Source organism: Helicoverpa armigera, chromosome 29 (genome assembly GCF_030705265.1).
Source record: "Helicoverpa armigera isolate CAAS_96S chromosome 29, ASM3070526v1, whole genome shotgun sequence".
Lineage (NCBI taxonomy): Eukaryota > Metazoa > Arthropoda > Insecta > Lepidoptera > Noctuidae > Helicoverpa > Helicoverpa armigera.
This window is the reverse complement of record NC_087148.1, coordinates 2,289,851-2,307,539: the sequence shown is the minus strand read 5'-3', so window position 1 is coordinate 2,307,539 and position 17,689 is coordinate 2,289,851. Positions and strand designations below refer to the sequence as shown.

The window sequence follows — 17,689 nt, the reverse complement described above, 5'->3', positions numbered from 1 at the left end:
ATTTATTTATTTATTTAACCATTTATGTACACAGAGAGAATATAGAAGAATATTATAAGCACACGGAAGAAAAATGTGATGTACTAAATATCTATTTCTCGAGGTTTACCTTTTCGCGATTTCTTTCCCTACTACTACTAAAAGAATTTTCAAGATCTCTCTTTATCCATTTCAGAAACACTTGAACCTTACTAAATATTGATTTATTTAATTATAAGAAAAAATAGATTAAGGCCAGCCAAGCGAGCCTTGGGTAAATCCCTCCAATTCTTTTATCACTCTTATATTGTTCTCCAAACAAAAAACTAAATAAACCCCATTTAAATAAGATATAAAAACTCTATAACCCTTCTTGGCAAGTCGTGTACATTACATTTTAAATGATTCCTTTCACCAGGGACTCCCTATGCAAGCTACTGCAGAAGTACCCCAAAGGTCAGGGCGACAAGATGGATGAGTGTCAGATGGAAGCTCTCCACCGCGCCGTCGCTAAGCGTCGCGTGTCACATCATACTAGCAGTGAACATGATTTTGAGGTAGGTTTGTTCCCTTAAAAAGCTAGATTTTCCCATACAAACTGTTATGTAGACTTATATTCATATATAAATACGCTCTCTCTAAGACATGGGAAGAAATGAAATACAATTGTTTCTAAAAATATGACACACTACAAAATTAACCAAGTGAGATTCAAACTCGCGCACGAAGGTTCCGTACCAATCAATCGCAATGGCCAAAACGTCGAGTTTTGTAATTTTTACCCAATTACATATTACACAATTAAACTACAGCTTAAAATAATTAATCTTTTGACAAAGTAATTATATTATTATTGCATTTACATTGATGTTTAACCGTATGTTAGTTTGAACTGATGGTTTAATAAAAAGTTATATCAAGATTGTGTACGTTTAGTTAGCCTACTCAAATGGAGCAGATAAATACAGTCTTTACTATTTGTTATTATATAGGCAACAATATTGCGTCATCTCTGTCTATCTATCATGGTTCATAAGATACAGCCTACTGACAGACACACAGTCAAGTCTTAAAAACCTCATAATTTCTAAACATAAAATAATTCTACAGATGCAAATACAAGAATGGGCGAATATAACGTCGTTCCTCTGCGCTCTGGGCGGCGTCTGTCTACAGAGAAGACCGTCTACTGCCTGGTCTCATTTACATGGACATGGTGAGTTTATCGTCTTGCCTAGACTTTACCTAAGTGTGTTGGGGTTGACTTCTAGTGTTATCGGATGCTGCAGTGTTTTTAACTTATTTAAACATTGACTAAATTATTAAAAACAAATGGGAAATAAAATAAATTGAAGTATGTTTTTGCAGCACCCTCTATAATTCTTAACTCAACCAGAATTTGTAAAACAATATTTTGTAAATAATTATTACAACTTTAGTAAACTGATAGAAATAAAAGATTTCCATATTTTACAAATCATAGACTGACGGATGGATACACATCTTTGGGCAAAATGCATCAGTCATTATGCATACAATATTCATATCTTGTTTGTAATTTTTTACAGCTGATTCGAGGAAGTACAACGTTTTAGCGAACAGCTCCCAAGAAGTGCAGTACTGTCCTGTTACTCAGTAAGTCTATTAATTTATTTACTAGACGTTTTCCCCCCGTTTTACGCGACCCGTGGTATCTACTTCCCGCACCCAGTCAAAAAGCCTATATAAGAAATATTACTGCCATAACGTGATATGGTGAGAGTGTGATATGATGATAGTGTGAAGGGATGATAGTGTATAGTATGATGTCTAATGACGGTGTATAGTGATATGATGATATAGTATGATAGTGTGGTATGATGATATGTAATATAGTATGATAGTGTGGTATGATGATAGTGTGATGTAGTATGGTAGTGTGGTATGATGATAGTGTGATATGAGGATATTGTGATATGATGATAATGTATTTCCAGATTCATAGGGCAGCTTCTGCGGCTGCTGCTGTGCAGTAACGAGAGATTCGGCCAGCAGATACAGACTCACGTCAAAGAGCTAGTGGGACACGAGATGTCGCCCGCACTCTATCCGATACTGTTCCATGTGGGATATATGATGATAGTGTGATGTGTGATATAGTATGATAGTGTGATATGATGATAATGTATTTCCAGATTCATAGGGCAGCTCCGGCTGCTGCTGTGCAGTAACGAGAGATTCGGCCAGCAGATACAGACTCACGTCAAAGAGCTAGTGGGACACGAGATGTCGCCCGCACTCTATCCGATACTGTTCCATGTGGGATATATGATGATAGTGTGATGTGTGATATAGTATGATAGTGTGATATGATGATAATGTATTTCCAGATTCATAGGGCAGCTTCTCCGGCTGCTGCTGTGCAGTAACGAGAGATTCGGCCAGCAGATACAGACTCACGTCAAAGAGCTAGTGGGACACGAGATGTCGCCCGCACTCTATCCGATACTGTTCCATGTGGGATATATGATGATAGTGTGATGTGTGATATAGTATGATAGTGTGATATGATGATAATGTATTTCCAGATTCATAGGGCAGCTTCTCCGGCTGCTGCTGTGCAGTAACGAGAGATTCGGCCAGCAGATACAGACTCACGTCAAAGAGCTAGTGGGACATGAGATGTCGCCCGCACTCTATCCGATACTGTTCGATCAGATTAAGGCGATTATCGATAAGTTTTTCGATCAGCAGCAACAGGTATGTTTTCATTATTTATAATTTCTTTTTATTTGACTTGATAATGATGATGATATATAATATTTACGTCTTTCACACACTGTTGGTTAGCCACACGATAGGATATTTACTACATTGTGTCATGGGTGCTAATACAAGTGATAAATTACATATTCTAACATATTTATATTTATAAATACATATTACAACACCCAGACCATATCCAACAATGGTTTGATGATTTTGACAGTTCAATAAAAATACTGAATTTGCATAGTTGGAAAGTACAATATTAATTTATTTTTAGCTAGCTTTCGCAGGTTCACCCGAGTTCCGAGGGAAATAATATAATTTCCCCGATTCTAATTTTCTAATTCTGCCTCTTCTATAATTTTCTGACAAATCGGTTCGGCCATTATTTTTGAGTTATAAACTTTTTCATTGTTATATTATTCATTTAGTTTATTACTAACTAGCTTCCACAAGCACTTTTACCAGCTTCCTGCATCTGGATAAAAGTAGCATATTTTACTCATGAATAAGCTGTATTAATGCCAAGTTCCATCAAAATCCGTTCAGCAGATTAATCGTGAAGTACAAATATAAATTGGCATGTTAACCACATATTTCAAAGTCGGCTAATTATTATGCTTTTAACAGGTAATGCTAACAGACATAAACACACAATTCGTGGAGCACACGATATTTATTATGAAGAGTATTCTGGATATCAAGAAGAGCGGGCAGCCCAATGAACATCTGAGTACAACGTCTATTGAGACACTGATGTTGTCTATTGTGAGGTATGTACATAAATAAATAGAAAAAAAACTTTATTTCAGAGTGTACTCCAATCAAAACAGGGGAAATTAGCATAAGATAGGAAACAGCATAGACATACAGAGCACGAACCTATTTCAAATCTATGGGAAACAGACGGATTATTTTAAGTGTTCGATTGACAATCTGTACATTGTTATATACTCTAATCACATTGTTATGTATTATATACTAGCTTTTTTACGTGGATTCACTCGCGTCCCGGGGTAACTACTTCCCGTATCCGGATAAGTTATAGCACAGAGAAAGAAATTTTCTAATTGATAATTTCTAAGTCATACAAACAAGCTAACATATTTTATTTTCCTCTTCAGAATATTTGTATGGATTTACAGTTGATTTCTATGTATAACCAATTACTCTGTTGATTTGAACTATTTTCTAGAGATTCGAAATAGTGCTACATAAATTGTACAAGATATTTTTTTTTGGGACTTATGATCCTATCTCTGAATCTAATTTTTAGATAGAAAGGTTATTGAAACACCGTAAATCGATAATTTTTAATAAATCCTTAACTAAATATAATTATAAATACCCTCTTACAGATACGTACGACATCTAGACATGACGGTGCTCTCCGTACATATAAAGACGAAGCTCTGTCAAGTTGTTGAAGCTATGATGCGGAGGAGAGATGACTTAGCTTTCAGACAGGTTTGTTATACTTATTACATATATACTTACTTATTACATATACTATTTATATACACACATACACATAACATACTCATACATACACAATAAGCATACCCAACTTAATCAGACAATAACTCGATATCTTATTTAAATATTTGTGATACCAACATCTTTTTATTGGTTTATGAGGCCAAATTATTATTCTTAATTAATTTTTGTTTGTTTAGTTATCTTTCCTAATACAGGTAGGTATGGAGTAAAGAGTTCTTAGTGTGAGATATCTGAATATTTGCCATGTATATACAAACTACCTATCTAATTAATACAGCTTAGTAGACATATTAAGTGTAATGTCGAAGAAACAAACTTTTTTTTTGTAGGACCTGTGCCTTTTTTCTTAAATGAGCCTTAAATGAGGTTATGCTGCCAGCCTCTTGGGTACTCTCCCAGTTGACAGCGATGGGGGATGAATTTTTTGAAGCGTTTTAGTTAGTGTTTTTTTTGTTTTACTAGGATAGTTTTTTACATGTATTGTTAATATGTAAATGTCTATGTCAATAAACATTAAATATTTGTTTTATAATAATTATACATATAACATGAATAATATCGTGTACAGGAGATGAAATTCCGCAACAAGATGGTGGAGTACGTGACGGACTGGGTGCTCGGCACCAGTCATCAGATCGCGCCGCCGCTACGCGCTGACGCCTCTTCTATTACCAGGTAATATTGTCTTTATTTATTTTTTTATGTAATCACTGATAAATGAAGAAAAAAAAACATCAATTTTGTTATTGTCGCAACATAAACACATGCGGTTATATCATGTACAGTGTGAGTCGTGCACATATTGAAATGAGGGAATTCATGCTTATATAATATTATCCACGAAAAAATATTTAAAAATTCATAGCAAGAATTTTTTTCTTTAAAACTACTTGACGATCTGTGATATTTTTCAATTATTGAAAAAACATTATGTTTATGAGGACTTCCAAATACTGGCAATCATTTTGGAGTCTGTTTCGTTGATCAAAAAATTTTAAAAAAAGAAAACATAAATATGCTTATATTTCTTTTTTTTATAGTTCAAAATTTCTAAGCATGCTCACATTTCTCTTCATACTTTTGAATGAAACACGCTATGAATTTCCCCTGGACAATAACGTCACAAATTAAGGAGTTAATATTAATCCTTCTCTTATGTCCCTTCATACTATCTATATTCCTTTTTTGTGTTCTAGATACCTAGTATGCTGTCGTGAGTTAGACCAGGCATGCATGGAAGCTGTCGCCTCACTTCTGAAAGGTCTGCCTCTGCAGCCTGAAGAGTCTGACAGAGGAGACCTCATGGAGGCCAAGAGTCAGCTGTTCCTCAAGTAAGTTTCAGAACAGTCTGAACTTTTGTATCTTAGGTACATAAACCTTCCATAGTCCTAAGTACAGACGCCAGCACATCAAGCTACTACAATCTGTTATATGCCTTTAATAGATTTTCAACTTAATCTCTAAAGTTTAAGGTCTAATGTTGATTTGGAAAATTTCCCAGTCACCGGTTATTATGTGCACATGACAGCTGGCAGTTTTTATTCATATTTGCCACTCTATGGAAGGCACCAAGAAAAATGGGGGTTAAATAATGGTGTTTCAGTATTTCAGCCGTCAGCCCATGGCGTAGTAGTTCTGTGGATTTTGCTCACCATATCTTATTATACCATGTATTTAACTGCAATAGAGTGACACATTTTCAGTAGAACTGCATTAGTATATTATAATAAATTATTCAGATTTGAACACAATAAAACACACACATTTAGCATAATAACCTTATTGAGATTTTTTAACTTCGATTTATTCAATAAACAAGCAGACACATATTTACATAAATAAATGTACTTATCTCGATATACTTTGTTCATTCTCATCACCCAAATTTTTTTGCGATAGTTTACAACTTCAAAAGCAATTAATCAAATATTTACTTTTCCCTATTTCTAGATATTTCACACTATTTATGAACCTGCTAAACGATTGCAACGAGGTGGAGATGGCGGAAGGTCCCGGCAGGCTGGAGACTCTCAGAAACGCCACCATACAGGCCATGTCTAATCTGCTCAGCGCGAATATTGATTCAGGACTTATGCATAGTATTGGTAAGTTTAATTTTTTGACGCTTTTTAGTTGTTTGTTTTACTAGGATAGTTTTTGATATTTATTGTAAACTAGCTGACCCCGCGAACTTCGTATCGTTTAAACCTTACCTGCACCTTTACAAACATTTTAAAACCAAAAAAAGCCAAATCGGTCCAGTCATTCTCGAGTTTAAGTCGGACTAACGAACAGCAATTCATTTTTATATATAAGAAGATATGTACTGTTAATATCTATGTAAATAAAATAATTCGGAAAAATAACTAGTTGAATAGAGTTATAAATTGGCAACATTACAAGCATATAATAACAAAACACAATACAAACATATAAAAATTGTTTTGAGCTGAAGATGCGATGCGTAACCACGCGTAGTTTGTAATGTATGGAGATAGGCCACACCGCTTGCGTAACGACGCGCGTGTCTACGTTACGCAAGCGGTGTGGCCTGTCTCATACATTTCCATACATTACAACTCATGGTTACGCCGTAACTACGCGCGTGACTACGCGCGTGGTTACGCATACGCATCCGGTCTGCTCGAGCCTTTATTGTCATTAGATTAGCATCCTTTGTTATATGTGAGTGAAGGTGCTTTTAAAACAGTCGTGAAGTGCCTGTCGTTTTGTAATTTATGCAAAGTTTAAGATTAACAGTCAGTTTCTTCATCAAAAGTTAAAGCCAAAGTGAAAGTCAAAGTAATGTCTAAAGTTAAAGTAAGGGTCAATTCCCACTGAGAGAGCAGCGGCCGGCAGCGGCCGTAAGAGCACGGAAAATGTAAGAGCTCGGCGCGGTGCGGCGCCGCGCGGCCCGCCGCGCTCGCGCTCAATCCCTTGCAATTACGGCCGCTGCCGGCCGCTGCCGGCCGCTGCTCTTTCAGTGTGAATTGACCCTAACGGTCAAATTCAATTTTTCTATTAGTTTTGCTGTCACTTTAGCCTTGAAAAAACGAATTTGACCGTTACATTAACTTTAGACATTACTTTAACTTTTGATGAAGAAACTGGCCGTAAGTGTATGATCGGAATTAAAAGGGACTAGATTCTGTACATACAACTACATTCTGTACTGTATTTTATGAACCCGGCTAAAATGTAGCTTATGCCAGCCGAGGAAAGAATGCAACTTTAAAACAGTGAAAGAATTTTTCAAATGGGTTCAGTCTTTTTCGAACTTTTAGGGTATAAACAAATAAAAATCCTCTTTATAATATGATGAATATGAATATCAATATGAGTATAGAATAACTTCCCACGCGGTTTTATCCGCATCCCGCGGGTACTGCTTCCTTCAGATGGATAAAAAGTAGCCTACATATTATTTATTCTTCTGCTACATAACCTATATGTATCACTACCAAGTTTCTAACAAAATTCCATGTTCCCTCTCCAGATCTAGGCTACCACAGAGACCTGCAGACCCGAGCGGCCTTCATGGAGGTGCTGACGAAGATACTGCAGCAGGGCACGGAGTTCGACACCCTGGCGGAGACGGTGCTGGCTGATCGGTTCGAACAGCTGGTGCAGCTCGTCACCATGATCTCTGATAAGGTGGGTTGTGGTTCATTCTGTCTCCAGATCTAGGCGACCACAGAGCTGTGTTAAGTGAGTGGGTTGCAGCATGTACATGTCACCGGAAAATGACAAGACTCGTAAGTTGATCAATTTTCCAGGTAGTTGATGCGGCAAGTTGTCGCGCAGCGGGCGGAGCTCCGGCGCGATCTCATGGTGGCCTGGAGGGAGCGACTGTCGCAACCCAGTGCAGGGCACGCCACCATCGTGGCGGTAAGTCCCCTCTTTGAGGAGTGGCTCGGGAGGAGTCACGGCGCCCTCACGTACCGCATGACGCAGGTCCTCACCGGACACGGTTGTTTCGGGAGGTACCTGCACCGCATTGGTCGTGAGGAGGCGCCCGGATGTCACCACGCGCTCCTCAAAGAGACGTCAGCAACCCCAGCGGGGCCCAGCAGGGCCAAGGCCTGCCGGGGCTGCGGGTTGTTCGAAAGAGATACCGCGGCCCTGGTACATAGAAGGCCTATGACGGAACACGACGATTTTAGTCAGTAAGAGTCTGACACTCCCTCACCGCTGCTAACCCACAGCGGGAGGGGTCATTTGATGATTTTACGTCGCTAAAAAAAAAAAAAAAAAGGTAGTTGATCAACTCTCGGAAAATATAAACGGCATTTGAAATGTACTACCTAGACAATTGATCAACTTATGAGTCTTGTTATTTTCTAGTGACATATTATACAAGCTGTTGATTTGCATCGGTGCTAAATTCAAGAAGGTTGACATAAAATACGTGATCAATTGAAAGTATGATAAGCGGGAAATAACTGATATTATGTGCTGATTTTTTTGTTCTTGTAATTTTATTGTATTTTATAATTAGGTAACGCAATTTTTATGAATGAAAATGAATGATCATTTGGTAAAAAAATAAGTTTAATTTGTAACACTAATGTCCCCAATATAGACAGTGAGGTTATTGCAGTTCATGTTCACTACAATTGTTCCCAAACTACTGTCTGAAATTTTTCATATGTTTTTTGTCTTTTGCAGCAATTTTAACAATTACTTTTATCTTTTACAGGGAGAATTACCAATAGCGATGGCCCTAGCCAACGTAGTGAGCACATCACAGATGGACGAGCTCGCCCGAGTGTTCGTCACACTGTTCGACGCCAAGCATCTGCTAGCGCCGCTGCTGTGGAACATATTCTATAGGGAAGTAGAGGTCAGTGTACTAACATAAGATAAGCTAGTCAACGTAGTGAGCACATCACAGATGGACGAGCTCGCCCGAGTGTTCGTCACACTGTTCGACGCCAAGCATCTGCTAGCGCCGCTGCTGTGGAACATATTCTATAGGGAAGTAGAGGTCAGTGTACTAACATAAGATAAGCTAGTCAACGTAGTGAGCACATCACAGATGGACGAGCTCGCCCGAGTGTTCGTCACACTGTTCGACGCCAAGCATCTGCTAGCGCCGCTGCTGTGGAACATATTCTATAGGGAAGTAGAGGTCAGTGTACTAACATAAGATAAGCTAGTCAACGTAGTGAGCACATCACAGATGGACGAGCTCGCCCGAGTGTTCGTCACACTGTTCGACGCCAAGCATCTGCTAGCGCCGCTGCTGTGGAACATATTCTATAGGGAAGTAGAGGTCAGTGTACTAACATAAGATAAGCTAGTCAACGTAGTGAGCACATCACAGATGGACGAGCTCGCCCGAGTGTTCGTCACACTGTTCGACGCCAAGCATCTGCTAGCGCCGCTGCTGTGGAACATATTCTATAGGGAAGTAGAGGTCAGTGTACTAACATAAGATAAGCTAGTCAACGTAGTGAGCACATCACAGATGGACGAGCTCGCCCGAGTGTTCGTCACACTGTTCGACGCCAAGCATCTGCTAGCGCCGCTGCTGTGGAACATATTCTATAGGGAAGTAGAGGTCAGTGTACTAACCGTTCCTCAAAGAGAGTCAGCAAACCCCTGTAGGGACCCACCAGGGCCAAAGCCTGCCGGGGCTGCGGAATTGCTCGCGCGAGTTACCATACTTGGCACATGCCTAAAAAAGAAAAAGAACATTATGGGTTTTAGTCAGTAAGAGTCTGACACTCCCTCACAAAAGGCAGCAAGAAACATAGAGTGACCCAATTATCCAGGGATCCCAGTACCCCTTGCTAAGACTTGGTAAGTCCAGGTTTCCTCGGGATGTTTTCTTTACTTTTATTTACTCTACTATATACTTTCTAAGTTTACTATGTAATATTTTGTTGGCCTTGATGCTTAGAAAGTACATACAAACTTAGAAAAGTTTCACTGGCATTTGCCTGACCTGGAATCGAACAGTCGGTCAGTACTTTACCCACTGGGCCACGACTTCATGAAACTAATCCCATTCAAATATCTCCCCCAGGTATCAGACTGCATGCAGACACTCTTCCGTGGCAACTCCTTAGGCAGCAAGATTATGGCGTTCTGCTTCAAGATATACGGCTACGGCTACCTTCAGAACTTGCTGGAGCCGCTCATCACGGCGCTGCTGGACCAGGCTGATGAGCGAGGAGATATCAGCTTTGAAGTGGATCCGGCGAGGCAAGTGGTCACATCGGCATTTGTAATTGCAGGGCAAAGGTATCTTCTCATACAGTTATCGGCACGGATATTGAGCCCTGACCTTCACCTGCGCAGAAGCGATTTACTGCCTTATTGCCTTATACGTACGGGTGCGCAAAGCGATCCCCACTCTTCCGCCGAGAGCCCAATATCCGTGCCGGTAACTGTACAGAGAAAGAATGTGGGATAAAGGAGATGGAGTATATAGAGAACTCCTTAGTCGTTTATAGCTATTACCTAATCATCATCATCATCATCTCAGCCGGCGGACGTCCACTGCTGAACATAGGCCTCCCCCTTAGATCTCCACAGATACCTGTTGGAGGCGACCTGCACCCAGCGTCGACGGCGACCGACATAAGGTCGCTATTACCTTATGTTTGTGCTTATTTTATTTCCACAAAAACGGCTTATACCAGCATGAACTTACGACTTATTTCAATCATAGAAGAAGGACGCTGAAGAAAACATTTTTATTTTCAGCGATTTAGCTTTTACATAGATTTTTATTTTTTATAGCGATATAATGTATGTCTTGTTGTGTTAATAAGTATTTTTTCTTTCTTTCTCTTTTTTTTATCTATCTCAATACATAAACTAGTGGCGTCCTCTAAAAATCATGTTTTTTTGCAGATTGGATCCCAACCAGGACATAGAGATGAACAGGTCCAACCTGATAGACCTGACGAAGGAGGTGTTCGACAGGATCGTCGGCTCCGCGGACAAGTTCCCACCACAACTGCGAAGCATGTGCCACTGTCTGTATCAGGTCAGTTCTATAGTTCCATCATATCCACTATGTTGGGGTCGGCTTCCAGTCTAACTAGATGCAGCTGACCTCCTCAACCCAGTTACCCGAGTAACCCTATACGCCTTGGTAAGACTGGTTCCTTAAGTTAAGAGAGTCAAGTATAGGACGGAAAATATTCCAAACTGAGAGGGACTAAAACAGTGACGGAAAAAATCGAGCAGAAAAAAACACTTATTTTGAGAGCCTCCTCCTTTTTGGGAAGACGAATGAAATAGGGGTTAAACGAGGGACAAAAAGAGACCAGTGATGGAGAATGTGAATGAGTGGGTAAGAATGGGGATTGCAAAGTAGTAGTAGTAGTAGTATTGGCGAAAAAGAAAGCCAAAGACAGAAGGAAAATGAACAGGTCCAACCTGATAGACCTGACGAAGGAGGTGTTCGACAGGATCGTCGGCTCCGCTGACAAGTTTCCACCACAATTGCGTAGCATGTGCCATTGTCTGTATCAGGTCAGTTCTATAGTTCCATCATGTCAATTATGTTGGGGTCGGCTTCCAGTCTAACTAGATACAGCTGATCTCCGCGATCCAGTTACCCGAGTAACCCTATACCCCTTCATAAGACTGGTTCTGTAGGTTAAACGTGGAAAGTATAGAAAGGGAAATATTGCAAATTGAGAGGGAGGGGTCAAATAGAGGGATAATAATTTGAGTAACAAAAACATCCATATTAAGAAGCTTCTCCTTTTATTTATTAATTCGGATTTCCTACAAGAAATACACATTACAGACAAGTTTTAGGAACAAATATTATCTTTTCTTGTGTTTCCTTAATTATTGGGATGACGGTTGAAAAAGGGGTCAAAAAGGGCGATAGAAAGAGACAATTGATGCAAGAAGTGAAAGAGTAAGTGAGTGGGTAAAACATAAATAGATGAAGGCAGTTCTTCAAAGACAGAAGGTAGATGAACAGGTCCAACCTGATAGACCTGACGAAGGAAGTGTTCGACAGGATCGTCGGCTCCGCGGACAAGTTTCCGCCACAACTGCGCAGCATGTGCCATTGTCTGTATCAGGTCAGTTCTGTAGCTTCATCATCAGCTACCTAACCTTAACCCAACTGTGTTGGGGTTGGCTCCCAGTCTAATCGGATGCAGCTGAGTACCAGTGTGACACATGTAGCGACTGCTTATCGGACCTTCTTAACGCAGTTAGCCGGGATATTCCTCGGTAAGATTGCCTAAATTAAATGTGCTAAATATAGGGGCATATTAATATAGGCAACTTTTGAAAATTGAGGGAGAAGTAAAATAGTGAGTTAAAAAAAAATGGATTGAAAATGGTCAAAGAGTAAGTGAAAGGGGATTTTGAAGAGAGAAGTCAATATTGGCGAGAATGAGATATAGGAAGGAAGAACTTCAAAGACAGAAGGAAGATGAACAGGTCCAACCTGATAGACCTGACGAAGGAGGTGTTCGACAGGATCGTTGGCTCCGCGGACAAGTTTCCGCCACAACTGCGCAGCATGTGCCACTGTCTGTATCAGGTCAGTTCTGTAGCTCCATCATCAGCTGCCTAGCCTGTACCCAACTATGTTGGGGTCGGCTTCCAGTCTAACTAGATGCAGCTGATCTCCTCAATCCAGTTACCCATGCAACCCAATGCCCCTTGGCCAGACTTGTTCTGTAGGTTAAACGTAGAAATTATAGGACGGGCTATATTGCAAATTGAGGAGTAAAATAGTGATAGTGAGTTAAAAAATCGAGCTTTCGGGCAACAGCCAGTAATACACATTTTTTTATTATATCATTCAACATAGTTATACTCATACTAACATTCTTGTTAACAGGTACTGAGCAAGAGATTCGCGCAGTTCCCGCAAACTAGTGTCGGTGCTGTTGGCACTGTACTGTTTCTGAGATTCATCAATCCTGCTATTGGTATGTAAAATTTGACTTCTAGAATATTCTGCTGGCTAATACGGCGTGGGGCCGCGAGGTTCGCATACTCTGTAGGTTCCAGAACATAGTCGAGTTTAGTCATTAAGAGTTCGTCATTCCTTCACGCTGCACTCACAGCGAGAAGGGTCTGCTGATCACTTCTCATCTCCACAAAAAAGTTTACAATTATATTTGTAAAGCTATTGGAAACTTAAGAGATTATTTCAATAAGCATATTATGCTGTTATAACAGCAAACGAGTCTTGCTTACTGAGGGACCTAACTTATTAGTTTTGACTTTTATGCTTAAAAACTGCATCATCCGAAGTCTAGATGACGTATACATAAGGACGAAGTCCCGGGCAAGAAATGGGTAAAAAACTGTATAGTTGGAAAGCATAGTTGTTACTACTACCTACTTGTGAGATGAGGACGCATAACGAAGGGAGGGTTTTTCTTTAGTAATCCACAGGCTTCATCAAAACATTACCAAGTATTTCACATTTTAAAGTAAGTTTTCTATTTACCCAGTGTCTCCCCAAGAGATGGGCATAGTGAACCGGCCCGTGCCGGCGCACGTGAAGCGAGGCCTGATGCTCATGTCCAAGATCCTGCAGAACATCGCCAACCACGTGGAGTTCTCCAAGGAACAGCATATGCTGCCCTTCAACCACTTCTTGAGGGCGCATTTTGAGGCTGGACGCAAGTAAGTGGAGTTAGAGTTCTCGTCAACTATGTTTGCTTGTCTGAAGTTGACTACAAGTGACTTCATGATAGTTAAAATGTAGGAACAGAATCTGGGCAAGCGTGAGGCGCTTAATAAGACTTTGGAGAAGCAAAGTTATTTGACTTTGAATGTAGTACCATTTTTATTTGAAATCGGTTGTATTAAATTATCAGGTAAACAACGTTCCTAATTTGAAGGTCGTATTCTTTAAACATGGCTAAAATCCATCTATTATTTGAAGCAACTGTTTGCAGTAGTCTTTATAATACATCCTGTAATTAACACTTTATTTATTTATTTCATCAAATAGCTCCAAAAATCAGATGACCCGCCATTAAATTTTCAGCGACTTTCTTAAAAAAACATTTTCAATGCCCAACAATTAGTAGATTAAAAGCTAACCTTACCTACAATATTTGTTTTTCCAGGTTCTTCATCCAAATAGCATCAGACTGTGAATCAATAGACCAAACCTCCCACAACTTGTCGTTCATAAGCGACGCTAACGTGGTAGCCTTGCACCGGCTGCTGTGGAACCACCAGGAGAGGATAGGAGACTACCTGTCCTGCAGCAGGGACCACAAGGCCGTGGGGAGACGACCTTTTGATAAGGTGATGTAGCTTAGAACATCTGTCTTTACAAAATAGCACGCATTCTTACGTAGGTATAAAATGTATGCCGTTCCTTGCCGGCTCTTCTCCATGAGACCAACTTTTTGGAACCATGCAACTAGTGTGACGTTTCATAGGAGCCTGCAAAGGCCTATCTGAAATAAAAACATTTGACTTGGTCTTCTTACTAAATTCAACTACGGAATAGTGTCAATACAGCTTTGCTACGAAGAGGGCGTAGTATTGATACAACATTGCTACGAAGTAGTAATGATCTTATTTGGTTACGGCGTAGTAACGATAACTTTGCTACGGCGTAGTCTTCACATACAATAATACAACATAGTATTGCAAAGATTTATTTCTCTAACCAAACATGTTTTTTCTATTACAGATGGCAACGCTACTCGCCTACCTAGGACCCCCAGAACATAAGCCGATTGAGTCGTAAGTACTTAATTTAATGTTATTTACTTTCTTCCACTACCTTTGAATTTTTTAAATTGATTGAATAAGATAAAATTCCAATAAATTTAAAAGTCTATCCTTGCAATTGGACAGTATACAAGCTGATTATTTTAATAAATGTAAATTGATTGAATTCTAGTATTGCGATCTTGCCAAAACAACTTGTCGAACAAAGTAATTGATGATGCGTCCTACATAAGCGATTTGAAGCGAAAGCGATTCCAAGCGACCCGAAGCGAATTCAAACATGTTTGTTTATGTACGGCAACGTCACGTAAACCACATCAAAAGAAATGCACAGTCTGTTGTTTTAGCATCGCTTCACGTTCGCATCCATATCGCTCATATAGGACATCTCTTCTACTTCCTCCCCCACAAACCAGCATGACTCTTACTCAGTCTCTCTTCCAGCACTTCAAGTCTGCTATTCTCCTCGTACGCTCGCTGGTCCTCCATAGACATTTCCTCTACTAACTTCGAGGAGTTTATAGTGAAACACAATATGCATAAGAAAGAGGAATTCAAGAGTATCAAGAGTTTGAATATATTCTATCAAGCTGGAACTAGTAAATTGGGGAATCCGGTGTTTTACTTCATTTCTAGGAGATATAAGTAAGTGTGATTTATTCATATATCATCTGGCTAGTCTTTGGTCCACTATGTTGGGGTCGGCTTCCAGTCTAAATGGATACAGCTGAGTACTTATGCTTTACAAGGAGCGACTGCCTATCTGATCTCCTCAACTCGGTTACCTGGGCAACCTGATATCCCTTGGTTAGTCTGCGTATAAGATTTTTCGGCTTTTGACTACCAGTAAAGACTGCCAAAGATTATCAGAATCGGGATCTACAAATGTTACATGCCTTCCAAAACACGGAGGAACTCGTCATGACAAAAACAGTCAAACAATCAACGGCCACCTTGCCAAGCTAATTTTAACTTTATGATCGATTCACCCTTGCAGCTGTTACATAACCACGAGCTTCTCTAAGATATTTTCTACATATCATATAAAATCTTGCGCAAAACGTTCTGCTCACTTGCGCAAGTTAACGCATATTTGCGCATCATGTTATGCAAAAACTTGCGCATAAGATTTTGTGCAAGTGTTGTAAGCTATACCTCTATGATATTGTATTACTGTCAGCCACTTCAACAATGTTCACCACCCACAGGATAGGCGAAGTGAACGCAGACCTGCTAATCTACCACGTGATCCTAACCCTGAAGCCGTTCTGCCAGCAACCCTTCGAGCTGATCGTGGACTTTACGCACACCAACTCTGACAACAGGTTCAGGTGATGATCTGTATATAGGTTTATGGCTGGCGGTTATATGGTGGGGTGACGCGTTGATAGGAATTCCAACAAGAAATACACAACTTCATACATAAAAAAATACAAACACAACCATGCGATGTGGTATTTGACTGGGTCCAAAATACAATACTTTTTATATCGGGTGTGTAGTACATAATCACATTAAATCTTGTCACATATACTTTATGATATTCTGTGGCGAATTATAAAAAAATTAACGTAATCAAAACATCATGTGTAAAGCAGGGATAAAGTTAGGAGTATGGTATGTGTTGATCAGTTGACAGCTGGCAGTGTTCAAGGGAGAATTTCCGTTGTTTGTAATGATTGACTCTTATATGGTGTTCTAATTCTCGCACATTTTTCTTCTATTTGCTTCTGATTATTTTTTTGGATTATTTGTACGTATTTTCCTTTTTTCTTTGTGCTAATCGACATAATATTAACCAGTATGCTAACTTATATAATTTAATTTAGATAGGTACGACACCCGATATAAAGAAAGAAAGAAAAGTTATTTATTTATTAGAAGTTTGACACAACTTGGGCAAAAGTGATGTCGCATTATATACTTTGTTATTAATTTGCGAGATAAAATAGACAAAATGTGCCCATTGTTATATTTTTGCAAAAAGCTTCGATGAAAATTACACCATATCTAACTGGCGTATTTTAATTGATTTTAGACTCTATTTCAATAGCAATAATGTCGATAACAGTTTGACAAAGACAATTGTTCTGCGCTCCGCTCCACCATATTTGTGCCGGCCCATACGCTCGTTTGCATTAGTCGGTATTTCTATTTTTTATATGATTATATTTGCAGGGTTTTCTGATGTTATGTATTGACTTCTACTTATCGAGTGTGCCCTAGTGTAAGAGTTGTCTCAAATCCGCCTGACGGCCTCTGACGTGGATTAATTTCACTACAAGTTAAATATTATTAGTATTTGCATTAATGACTTGTGGGATTAAGAGTGAATTGTGGAATCTGCATACATATACCATATCCACAATTATGAGTTTATTTAGATCTTTCGCCTTTCAAACTCCTTGTATAACATCGGAAAACTTGGGCCTAAACACACCGCGTTTTTTAAACGCACCTTTTTTTGTCGGGGCGTTTAAAAACGAAGTGCGCATAGGCTCTTAAGCAAATATATTCAGAAGTCCTTTTAGTATGAACTTAGTTTGTTTTTCCTCCATAAACGATCTCTGTAGTCCCTTGCCTTAATAGTTTCTATAGCCCTCCTATAGATTTTACCTATACGAAACTTACGCTAGTAATTTCCTTAGATATTGCAGATTTTCTTCCCTTTTTCAAACAAATCACAATATACCATGTATTTTTCTCAACTTGTAGTTGCTAAAAACCCTTAAGTTAATTTCACAAAAAAATTAGAAGACCTGTACAT

The 17,689-nt window shown here is 39.3% G+C and overlaps 1 protein-coding gene across 1 annotated transcript in view; it reads left to right on the top strand.

The window, feature by feature from the left end:
- LOC110377742 (neurofibromin) overlaps nucleotides 1-17,689 on the top strand; it is a 150,788-nt gene that overhangs the window by 94,930 nt on the left and 38,169 nt on the right. The window contains exons 19-37 of the mRNA XM_064042548.1: nucleotides 398-536; nucleotides 1,090-1,195; nucleotides 1,548-1,614; nucleotides 2,547-2,718; nucleotides 3,358-3,500; nucleotides 4,086-4,194; nucleotides 4,796-4,902; nucleotides 5,424-5,558; nucleotides 6,178-6,332; nucleotides 7,724-7,881; nucleotides 8,927-9,070; nucleotides 10,259-10,437; nucleotides 11,092-11,227; nucleotides 13,058-13,148; nucleotides 13,680-13,854; nucleotides 14,304-14,487; nucleotides 14,882-14,934; nucleotides 15,367-15,567; nucleotides 16,131-16,253. Coding sequence (XP_063898618.1) covers nucleotides 398-536; nucleotides 1,090-1,195; nucleotides 1,548-1,614; nucleotides 2,547-2,718; nucleotides 3,358-3,500; nucleotides 4,086-4,194; nucleotides 4,796-4,902; nucleotides 5,424-5,558; nucleotides 6,178-6,332; nucleotides 7,724-7,881; nucleotides 8,927-9,070; nucleotides 10,259-10,437; nucleotides 11,092-11,227; nucleotides 13,058-13,148; nucleotides 13,680-13,854; nucleotides 14,304-14,487; nucleotides 14,882-14,934; nucleotides 15,367-15,567; nucleotides 16,131-16,253 — 2,577 coding nt within the window. The remainder of the gene's footprint in view (nucleotides 1-397; nucleotides 537-1,089; nucleotides 1,196-1,547; nucleotides 1,615-2,546; nucleotides 2,719-3,357; nucleotides 3,501-4,085; nucleotides 4,195-4,795; nucleotides 4,903-5,423; nucleotides 5,559-6,177; nucleotides 6,333-7,723; nucleotides 7,882-8,926; nucleotides 9,071-10,258; nucleotides 10,438-11,091; nucleotides 11,228-13,057; nucleotides 13,149-13,679; nucleotides 13,855-14,303; nucleotides 14,488-14,881; nucleotides 14,935-15,366; nucleotides 15,568-16,130; nucleotides 16,254-17,689) is intronic.